At 40.3% G+C, this 11,938-nt stretch overlaps 1 protein-coding gene and 1 long non-coding RNA gene across 2 annotated transcripts in view; one reads left to right on the plus strand and one right to left on the minus strand.

Moving 5' to 3' along the window:
• Positions 1-2,458: 2,458 nt before the first annotated feature.
• LOC125485787 lies at positions 2,459-6,675 on the minus strand. The gene is made up of 3 exons (XR_007264494.1): positions 6,493-6,675; positions 4,353-4,502; positions 2,459-3,485 (listed from the first exon to the last, which is right to left on the minus strand). It is a non-coding gene; the product is annotated as an uncharacterized LOC125485787 (long non-coding RNA).
• Positions 6,676-11,247: 4,572 nt separating this feature from the next.
• The window catches only part of ube2h (ubiquitin-conjugating enzyme E2H (UBC8 homolog, yeast)), a 102,234-nt gene continuing 101,543 nt past the window's right edge, over positions 11,248-11,938 (plus strand). Inside the window, exon 1 of the mRNA XM_048610537.1 lies at positions 11,248-11,875. Coding sequence (XP_048466494.1) covers positions 11,823-11,875 — 53 coding nt within the window. The 5' untranslated portion in view covers positions 11,248-11,822. The remainder of the gene's footprint in view (positions 11,876-11,938) is intronic.

An 11,938-nucleotide genomic window follows, 5' to 3' on the forward strand; every position in this document is an offset into this window, starting at 1 on the left:
CATTAATCATTCTTTGCAGTAATTACCAGATCCTGATTAAAGGACCTGTTACTCATTCTCCACAATGAGACGTGAAATATTATACAGAGGTGACGTTGCATAGGAGATAGAAATAATTTACAAATTAGTCATAGAGCACCTCATTGAACATGAGCTGTGAAACAAGCAGAGATCTTCCCTCCTAGCCTCGTAATATGAGGTTCAGTAAGTATTCTGCCATTCAATAGGGTCAAGGCTGATCTCGACCTCCAACCTTTATCTTCCTCCTACCTCCTGATTCCCTAAGACACCAAAAATCTATCGATTCCAGCCTTTTAGTTATTCAAGGATAGAGAATTCTAAAATTTACTACCCTTTGAGTGGGTTGAAATTGTGCATAAGGTTTTTATTTTGTAGCAGTACAGTTGATAGATATAGGGTAATGGTGTCTTTGATGAGATTTTAATCCATAACCAGGAGGTGAAAGATGGAACATAGTAGATCCTGAGTTCTGTGAAAACCATCCTTCTGTGAATACACACAGTGACAGGTTGAAGCAACAGGTTAAAACCATAGCCAGAAGGGTCAATGTTTAGAAGTTGAATCTTTTAAACATGGCAATTTATTTAACAACATAAGGGTATACTTAGGATATTTCAGAGAGAATGGGGTGAATTCCTCCATTCGTAATAATCATTGATAGAAATTAGGGAGGAGGGACACAAATGGAAAAGGTGTATTATTTGTTTCAAAGGAAAAAGTGAGGGGGATTCAGAGGAATACTGACGAAATCAGGGTTGATCAAATAGAGACAAGACAGGTTGGACGCCAAGAGTGATACAAAAAAAAATTTAAAAAGGAAGAACTTGCATTTATACAGCACATTTCACAACCTCAGGATGTCCCAAACTACTTTGCTGCCAATGGAGTATTTTTTGAAATGTAGTCACTTCTGCAATTTAGGAAATTTGGTAGCCAATTTATGCATAGCAAGCTCTGCAAACAGCAATATGATCTGTTTCTGATGTTAGCTAGGGTATAAACATTTGCCAGACCAATGCAGATAAGAACCCTGCTCTTCTACAATCTGGGACTTTGTACATCCACCTGAAAAGGCAAGTGAGGTAGAACTTTAGCGTCTCACCCAAAAGTCAGTACCTCTAACAGTGATGTTCTCCCTCAGCATTATACTGAAATACAGATTTTGCCCTCAAGCATCGAAGTACGATATGAATCCATGGCCTTTTGACTCAGCTGGGAGTCAACAATGGTTGATACAGGGTCTAAAAATATTAGAGGCAGCCTCATGTTAAAATCAGATTTTTACTGAAGTTGTATTTTTGCAATAGTTTGGAAACATAAATGTCGTGAATTTATAACCTTATGAAACTTAATAGTTGACAGAATTATAATTCTCGTAGTTGTTGTGCTGAGAAATGCACATTTGTTTATGCTTCTCTGTTAAAAGTGTTAGAAAAAAAATTATCACAGTTGCATGGTTAAGTTTTGCCTTTTTAAGATTTCTGTTGAATTGTTCAAATTAAAGAACTCCTCATGCATACTGCGAATTATTTTTTTAATTTGGGGAAATCTCTGTAAACACCCGAAATCCCTATAAATCAATGGCACTTAATACTGAATAGGATAAAGGAGAAGTGAAGATAAGGCATTCATATTATTGGCAGTTGGAGTGAGGCATCAAACTTGTGTTTGAAAATACTTAAAAAGACATTAAACTGAAGGAAGGGCTGAGAAGAGTTGTGCAAACAAATGCCAAGTATTTACCTCAAGGGCCTGAGCAATCTAGGATAGATTGGTACAGTGACCTTCTGCTGTAACTTGAAGAGTCGCTTGTTGTGAACAACATACAATTTTTTATTTTAAACAAAAACAGAAATTGCTGGAAAAACTCAGCAGGTCTGGCAGCACCTGCGGAGAGAAATCAGAGATAATGTTTCACGTCCAGTGACCCTTTCTCAGAACTGAGAGTAACTAGGAAACCAACCTTTTCCTAGCTACAATCAGCTCTGAAGAAGAGTCACTGGACAGGAGACATGAACTCTGCTTTCTCTCTACAGATGCTGCCAGACCGGCTGAGTTTTTCCAGCAATTTCTGTTTTTGTTTATAATTTCCAGCATCTGCAGTTCTGTTTTTTATACTTTTTTTACACGTCTACAACTGTTTACATACTACAAGCCTATTGGTATATGTTATTTCAGAGACTTTTAGGAGGACCTGGTCTCAGGTTTGACTCCTTGAAGGTCGTACTGACTCTCCGCACTAGTTCTTATGACATCATCACAATAGGTGATGCTTATGGTATACGGCCAATATTAACCCTTTCAGACCCGTTTATGCCAATAACAAGGGCCTTCTTCAATGCTGCACTGAACTATGATTCTCTGCATTACAACAGAATAGATGCATCTGACTGAGATGATTTCGGTAAGAATTAAAAGAATCACTTTTACATTTCAATAAATTATGTGGGACTTCAGGCATTTATTCTGCATTGCGCCTTTACCACATATATGCAACAATAACAGACAAACCTAATAACATCAATTGCATAGGAACAAGAAATTATGTATTACAGTATCTGTCTAGAAATAAGCCTTATTCTGATACAGGCCTAACTTTGATGAGCTTCAAAGTTGTAGTTCCAATCTGTCAATTCTGTGTTTGCGTATGAATCGGGGTGGTTTCAATGGATGTGCATTTGTATTGCAGTGGTACCTGTCTTGAGGTAGAAAATACACCTATTGTTGTATCAGGTTAGTTGACATTCGGGTGTTCCTGGTGACTAACAAAATAGAAGATGTTACATGTTCACCAAATACTAAGCAAGAAGAGCATCGCTGTCCTTTGAATAGTTTTACATCCTTCGAGAGAGTGGACTGAACCTCAGGTTTTGCATTTCATTTGAAAGACGGCACCTGTGACATGGCAGCAACATGTCACTACTGCATTGCAGAGTCAGCCTAGTTCATATTCTTGGGTCTTTGAAGTGAGGTTTGAACTTATAAATTTCAGACTTGGAGAATGTATTATTTTCTGAGTCGCAGCTAAGTACAAAATTGTCACTCGATCAGTCCTATTATCAGAAATTGCTCAAGAACATTCCATTTACTATTGAAAGGAACTTTCTTTGGACTAGGGGAGAGCATTCTCTTTGATCTTTGGGAAATTTCCTTCAATAAAAGAGAGAACACAGATTTCATAATCATTGTGAAATCTATGTTCACACTTCCACACAGCAGTTTAATTTTCTCTGCCCTGCAGCCTGTGCAGTAACCCGAACTGTCAGCAGTCTTCTGCTTATACTCATTGTGGAAAATTGAAAATCTTCCTGCTGCTTCTGTGGTCTATGAGTGGCTCAGTTTTTGGCTTACAATCAGCTTGTAATGTTATCCGTCTTCACCATATGATGTGGGGTGACATCAGTGGAGCAGAACTTCTGGGCCAGTGACCTCACGATTGCCCAACCCAGCCACTGCTTTTGACTCTAAATATGGATAAAAACAAAATCAAAGAGAAGCAAAATGAAGAACAAAAAGTTACAACTGCAAATCATGCAGGGTGAGTGAGGGTGATCACGTGGGATGTGGGTGTATGGGAGGAGAGAGGCGCAGGGGTGTTCCAAGGGCAGTGCAGAAGATTATTAAAAGGGATGGCATAAAAGGCAAAAGTTGGAATAGCACAGCTGCTAACACAATTGTAGAAGTGGCAGAATCTTTCAGCAAGGGAACTGTCAGAGGAAATATAACAATGTTAAAAAAGTGCAAGGAGGAATGAAATTGATGAACATAACAAAAACAATTTTCATTAAATGCAAAAGCAAAAGACTGAAAATGCTACTAATCTCTAACTGATTAGTAAGTTACAGAGTCTTACAGTACGAAACAGCCCCATTGGTCCAACTAGTCCATGCTGAACATAATCCCTAACCCTAGTCCTACCTGCCTGCTCCTGGCCCATATCCCTCCACCCTTTCCTATTCATGTACTTATCCAAATGTATTTTAAACATTGTAATTGTACCCATATCCATCACTTCCTCAAGAATTTCATTCCACATGTGAACCACCCTCAGTAAAAAACAAAATATTGCCCCATATCTTTTTTTTGAAATCTCTCTCCTCTCACCTTAAAAATGTGCCTGCTAGTTTTGAAATCCTCCCCTCAGGGGAAAAAAAAACTACCATTAACTCATACAGCATCTACGGAGAGAGAAGCCAAGTTAACTCTTCAGTGCAGTAAACCTTCATCATTAAAATTTGTATGGTGCCTTTAACATAGTAAGATGAATAATATGTTAAAAGATTACATACTTGAGCTAAATGTCACTTGACTCAATTAATAGCACCCCTTACCTTTGAGTCAGAAGAATGTGGCTTCCTGCTCCACCTGGGCCTTGAGCAATCAATCTGAAACATTTATTAAATCTTCTTTTGATGAACTACTGCATTAGAAGTAGTCCAGGAATTTCAAGCCTCTCCTCTAAATGGTGGCGTATCATTGAGCTAGAAGGATAATCACGATGGTTTCAGTGTTCTTTTAACTTAGTCTTTTTGAACAGAAAGAAATTCCACTTAACTAATAGTGAACTAATCTGTGATGATGGACCAAAATAAAGGAGCATGTCCTGGAAGTAGTCATAGTGATAGCTTCACTTTACGGTAATTGATTGTACGGCACCAATGGCTTTTCAGGGACCAAAGAAATCTGGGTAGAGTTTGCAATCCTTTTAGCTTGTCCTGGATTAAAGATTAATCTACAAGTGAGCAACCTGGCAGAAAAATTATGTGGGCATTAAAGTCTTTATTACAGACAGAACTTATGTATATCTTTAATAAGGCCTCGATCAGTTTGTTGATATGTAAAATATATGTCTTTTCTTACCCTCAGAGTGAATGTCCCAAATAAATAATTCCATTTGCAAGATACTTATCAGTTTTAAAATAGTTATTTATAGTCATTTCGAAATTGAGTATTGCTGAAAAAAAAGACACATTTGATTGAAACTTTGTATCTTACTCCTCAGGACAATGCACAAGAATAACAACATAACATGAAAGCAACATTTATATTGTGAGAGAAGAGTGACAATTGGTTGACAAGGAGACACTGATTGGTAGAAATATTGCCATTGAAAATGCACCAGTTAGAGATTACTGACTATTAATCTCCAAACTTTGTTTAAATTGTAAACCCGTCTGTAAACTGGCTCTAATTTGTCAAGCAACGTCCTTTGAAATTAACCAGGGAATGACTTTCACCTATTTTGTTGAATTGAATCAGGGGCAGTTATATACATGTTCTTTATGTTTGTGAAGAACAGAGACTGTGTATTAATTTGTGAAGTTTCTGTTACACATAGATGTACCATGATTCGAACCTGACTGACAATTCAAAATTGGTTGCCAGTGCAAATATTTGCACACTCAGGTTTATTTAACTGTGGAATCACATCTAGTATTGGACATGGTGTTGTGAGTTTTACAAATGTGGGATGGCTGGGAACGGTTAGAACCTTGATCATTGCAAACAGTCAAAGAGATATTCTGTTAGATTTGATCCACCTATCTTTAGGGACTTAGGACTTACATACCTAGCATCACACCAGCAATTAAATTTATTTACCATGTTACTGATTTGAGTGATAGGGAATATACCTTTTTGGTTTCATGACAGCATCCTGTTCATGGTGAAAACTATGTGTGGTGCAGCAGCATGAAACAGCCAACCTCACCCGTCCGAGATAGACCTGACACTTTTCAGGGCCAAAAGTAACTATCTTAGGGTCTTCCAGAATTTGCATGATAAATTGCAATAAGTAATCTGACCAGGGTAGCCATTATCCCAAAGGATGACTTCAAAGCACCCCATAATCGACAACAAGCTTGCACATTGAACAGATAGCATAGGTCCAGATAATGCCTTATTTGAGGTTACAGACCATATAGGATAATCCCAGTGCTTATATTAATTAAGAAAAGTAGGTTTTTCACAGACACTGGCCAACCTATCAACACTGTCCTTTCCTACAGTACAAATGTTGTTTTCCCTTTGCATTGCTATTCTTGTGAATTTTCCTGATGAACACAACATAAAAAAGTTATTTATTATTTATGTTTGCCTCAGATTTTAAAACATTATGTCATGCACACAAAGATTAGATACAGCTAAACCAATACAGTTGCTACTTATGATTGTCTGGCATTTTCTGACAGGCCTGTAGTTTCTTAGATGGATGTGATCATTTAAAATTGTAATGAAAGTTTGGTAAAGTGAGAGAGTCTCAGTAAGTTGTGAGATTTCTTGTAGTTAAATTTTTGGAGGACCAATTCTCAGCTGAAGTCAAAGGTGGGATAGGTTGATATTCACAGAAACCTCTTACTTTCAAAGTATTGCTGATAACTTACAGCTAGTTTGATACCTTCCAGTGAAATTCTGTGTCTGGCAAACAGCCTCTCCTGATTTTAAAGCAAACAATAAACATGGCGAACTCACCATGTAATTTCCACAAGTTGAAAGTTCTTTTGTTGTTTCCATTCATCCTGTCTTGTTTGACAACTTGAGAGAGTTGAGACGAGTGCTTTTGTATTTGAATGACTCCTACAACTTAGAAATGACCCTTTTGAATTGGTTTCAGGAAAGGAATTGATTCAACATAGGTCTGGAATGTTCCTTTTGTTCCCCCTTGAGACAGGGGAGTGGTTTCAACCAGAGGTCAGGTGACCATTGGACAGCCATCTTTTGAAAGTTTTTGTTCAGCTTTTATAAAATGTAAAGTATTGACTGAAAGACCATATATATACAGGAATATAACATTTTAAAAAGCTCTGAACAATTTAATTTTTTACTTATACATATATTGAAGATGGTGGCAGGAATGCTATTTGACTGGATGGGGCAATTGATTGCAGTAGGTCATGTGTTGAAATGTCCAAGAATACATTCAACAAGAATGTATTCTGGTTTATTACCTCTTTGAGACAGCATCAGGAAGGATCAGAATATTTATATAAGAATTCACTAGGACTGCAGTCAATTGTACTAAAGAAATATTTAAACAAAGCTTCAAATTCTTGAACAGTCAGTTAAACCCTACCAAGCTCTTAAATACCACAATAACCAAAGAAACTAAAATATGTAAATTGACAGAACAGAGTAAATACTCATTGTTATTCGTAGTGCATGTTTTAATGTCTTACATAGTGCCTCAGGAATGGAAGAATTCTGACTATCTAATATTTAGATAAACAACAATAATTTTGCAACCAAAATTATAAAGTGCACATGTAAATTTAACTTCTTACTTTTTCCATTAATGTTTTTTGTGTGGCCTTGCAAAAACTTCAACTTGTCACATTTCCCCAATGAAATGTAAGATTTATGATCAAGAGTAGGTAGGCCATTTCATCCATCAAACCGGTTCCACCATTTAATAAGATTGTGTTTGATCTGATTGCAGATTTCCCTCCACGTTCCCACCTGCTGTCCATTAAACCCTGACTTCTTTGTCAATCAAAAATCTGTTGAAGTTATCCTTAAACATTAAAAAAAACGACAAAGGATAGCTCACTGGGGAGTCACTAACTGACATGGATCCTCTCTTCTGTTTGGGGTTTAGAATGAAACCTATGAAATTCTCTTTTGGATGGTCCTTGTCATTCCTCAATTGGCTGTTCCTTTACTGACTGTTCTTTGGCTTGTTGCTCCATCACTGGCTTTTCTATACTAGTTGTTTCTTGCCTTTTACTAGTTTAATTTCCTCTGCCAGTTGAAGAAAACTGAGTGTAATCATGCATTCATATTTAAGAATGAGATTTCTTGATTTTGAAGTATGTGTACGTTTTCTCCTATTTTAGAATCAGAGAATCCCTACAGTGTAGAAAGAGGCCATTCGGCCCACTGAGTCTGCACCGACCATCTGAACAGCATCTTGCGCAGGCCAAGCACCCTACCTTATCCCTGTAAGTCTATATTTACCATAGCTAATCCACCTAGCCTGCACATCCCTGGACACTATGGACAATCTATTATGGCCAATCCACCTACATTGCACATCTTTGGACTGTGGGAGGAAACCAGAGCACCAAGCGGAAACAAAAGCAGATACAGGCCGAACTCCACACAGAGAGTCACCCGAGTCTGGAATCAAACCCGGGTCCCTGGCGCTGTGAGTCTAACCATTGAGCCATCATGCGTTCCATATTATGTATCCCTTATGTTAGACAGTTGCTAATTGTAAACTGACCATTTTAGATGCTGTATCTCCAGACCATGTCCTGGACTTTTGTCAGCGATTGATATTGTTGTTCAATCATGGTTCACTATCTAATAATAAAGTGGCATTTTCCCCAGTGCCTGACTTGAAATTAATGAGATGACGATTTACATAAACATCTTCTTGCTATAAAGCTAGGTCTGGATTACCTATTCCCATAGTATTTCCCTACTATTACCTATAGTAGATGAATGTGTGACTGGAGAGATGGTGCAGGAAAGAGGGTTTTAGATTAGTTAGGCATTGGGATCATTTCTGGGGGAGGTGTTACCTGTATAAGTTGAACAGGTTACATCTGAATGGGAATGGGAATGGGACCAAAGCATCCTGTAGTCTTTATTTGTTGAAATAATCTGTTTCTATTGTTCCTGCCAAAGTCGACAACTTAACATTGCACTCTTCTGATACTTTGTCAGTTGCAGAATTTCCAGTTTGCAGGCACCAGCCATGTCCTCCATACCAAGGATGCACAATCTCTTTACACATCCATCCCCCATCAGGATGGTCTTAGGGCTTTCTCCTTTTACCTGGAAAGAAGGCCTGACCTGTCCCCATCTACCACCACCCTCCATTGCCTGGCTTACATTGAACAACTTCTCCTTTAACTCCTCTCGCGTACATAAACTCAAAGAAATGGTCATGGGTACCTGCTTGGTCCTCTGTTATGCCTGTCTCTTTGTGTGTTATGTGGAACATTCCTTGTTCCAGTCCTCCCCCTTAACTCTTTCTCCATACATCAATGATGTTATCAGAACTTCTTTCCTCTCTCAATTGGAATTGGAAAGGTTTACCTATTTCGCTTTGACTTTTCACCCAGCTCTCACCTTCACCGACTCCCATAATTAACTGGACTATATAATCCCCTCACCCTGCTTCCTGTAAGGACACTGTTCCTTTCTCCCAGTTTCTCCATCTCTGTCACATCCGTTCTGATGATGCCAGCTTCCATCAGGGAGCAAAATGTCCACCTTTTTCCTCTACCACTATCTTAGTCGACACGGCCCTACCAATGGGATGCCACTACCAGACACATATTCCCCTCCCCTACCTTGTCAACATTTCACAGTGACCATTCTCCCAGGACACCTTAATCCACTATTTCTCCATTCCTGACACCTTCCTACACCCTCATGGTACCTTCCTATTGCAATTGCAGCAGGTGCAATGCTTTCCTGCTTACCTCCTCCTTTCTCACTAACCAAGCCTCCAGAGATACCTTCCAGATGAGACAGTGATTCATCTGCTCTTCACTCAAACTAGTCCACTGTATTTGCTGCTCACAATGTGGTTTCCACTACACTGGGGAGGCCAAATGCACACTGGGTGATGGCTTTGTGGAACGTCTATAAAAATGACTTCAAGCTTCCTGTTGCCTGCCATTTCAACGCATGACCGTGTTCCTTGGCTGACATTTCTGTCTAGAGCCAGCTGCACTGCTTCAGCGAGGCTCAGCACAAGCTGGAAAAACAGCTTTTCATCTTCTGCTTGGGATCCCTGCAGCCTTCAGGACTCAATTTTGAGTTCAACAATTGTAGAGCCTGAACACCTCCTCCTATGTCCTTGCCCACCTTTATGTACTAGGCCCTGTCATGACATGGGCTGGTTTCAGCACAGACAGCCTATTTTCACCTATGCATTGTCTCCATTATCAGCTTTTCTTCTTCCCTGGCTTACTATCTACCATCCCTTTGTCCATTCAACTTTTTTTCTCTTTCACTGTTGGATCCATCTCTACTTGTCTGCTCACTCTTTCCAACCCCCATGCCCTGTAATTAGCAGAAATATCACCTTTCCCTACCTACTTTCAGTTCTGATTAAGGGTCATGAAATGTTAACTCTGTTTTCTCTCCAGAGATGCTGCTAGGCATGCTGAGTTTTCCCACATTTTTGCTTCACATTTACTGCATTATACCTGCCATCATTTGTCCACTTAGACGTTATCCTCGTCTCCTGTCCAATAATACGTTATTTGATCAAGCATCATGAAAACAGATTTCTACAGCAAAATAGTGCAGCTGCTGAAAATCTGAAACAAGTACTGAAAAGCTGTTAAAAACTCAAGCTACATCTTTTGAGAGAGACTGAGTTAACTTTTCAGAGTTAAAACTGAGTTAGCCTTTCATCACATGGGTCATTGACGTCTCGGAGAGTTTGTTAGGTGCAAATTGGCTTCTACAGGCCTACATTATAGCAGTTACTGCACTTCATTGGTTGTAAAGCACTTTGATATATGCTGCAAAAGCCCGTGTATGAACATGATAACAAGGTGTAGAGCTGGATGAACACAGCAGGCCAGGCAGCATCAGAGGAGCAGGAAAGCTGACGTTTCGTGCCTGGACCCTTCTTAATTTCTGAAAGAAGGGTCCAGGGCCGAAACCTGAGCTTTCCTGCTCCCCTGATGCTGCTTGGCCTGCTGTATTCATCCAGCTCTACACTTTGTTATCTCAGACTGTAGCATCGGCAGTTCCTACTACCCCCCGTGTATAAACAAACGTTTTGTTTTCCTTCAACATTTTCATTGTCAAAGGTTTGCGAGGATTTAATAAAAACAATGCTCCATTAACTGACAATACCCTAGTTCTAAGTTATATTTTATCAACACGTCCTTAAATGACTCTGAGCCCTATTTTGCTAAATGTATCCCTTCGGAAGTATTTCCTTGCTACTTCAGGAGAACTACAGCTCCCGTCATGCCGGGCGGCGCAAACGCATGCGCACTATCCGCAAATTCCATTATGACCGGATTTGTCAGTTTTTCATAAAGTTCGTTAATTGTCATCACACACAATAGCAAGACAATTAAATAATGAACTGACCCAGGTATATAATAAAAAAAGCTTCGAGAAAGGTTGTCACTGAAATGTTTAACCTCCAACTGTCACCGGTAAAGACTACAGTTCCCAGAAGGCCGCGGGGTAACGGGGGCGCGTTTAGTGTCGGCTTTGCGTGATGACGGACTGCGTCGGCGACAAACAACAACGTCAACGTCACGGGCGAGGGTTGAAGAGAAGGTTCAGGATCAGAGAGAGGGAAGGAAGGTAGAAAGGAGAGGCGGAGGAAGAAGGAGGTCGAGGGAGAGGGAAAACCGCGAGGAAAGGGGGTGGGAAAACAACCGGCTGCATTAAACAAGCGATCATTAAAGTGAGCCCCAGGGACCGGCGGAGATTCACCACAGAGCCTGAAGAGGACAAAGTGGCGTCACCCGAGTGAAGAGAAGGGGGAACGAATCTCCTCAGACACACAAACACACGCACAGTTTGTTCCCCCCTTCCCCCGTCTTGTTTTCGTTGCCGTCTGAGTATACATCTCGATATCTATCATTTTTTTTGTGCCACCCCCTTTTTCTACCCCCTCCACCCCCCCGGGCCGGGGGTTCCGACTCTCCGTTTGCACCTGAAAAGAGTTTGGTTATTTTCCTGTGTGTGTGCGCGGCGGAGGGGTTTGGGGGGGGGGGGGGGGGGAGTGGGGTGGAGGAGGAGGTGGTGGTGGTTTGGAGGAAGACAGGCCCGAGAAGAGGAATTAAAGCCGCCACCTCCTCAGCAGCACCAACATGTCCTCCCCGAGTCCCGGGAAGAGGCGAATGGACACCGATGTGGTCAAACTGTATCCTTCAGAGCAGCGAGTCTCCCAGTCGGAGAGGCTTCAGCAGTTAACGCTTTTCCTCCC

This window comes from Rhincodon typus, chromosome 22 (genome assembly GCF_021869965.1).
Source record: "Rhincodon typus isolate 14 chromosome 22, sRhiTyp1.1, whole genome shotgun sequence".
In the NCBI taxonomy this organism is placed as follows: Eukaryota; Metazoa; Chordata; class Chondrichthyes; order Orectolobiformes; family Rhincodontidae; genus Rhincodon; species Rhincodon typus.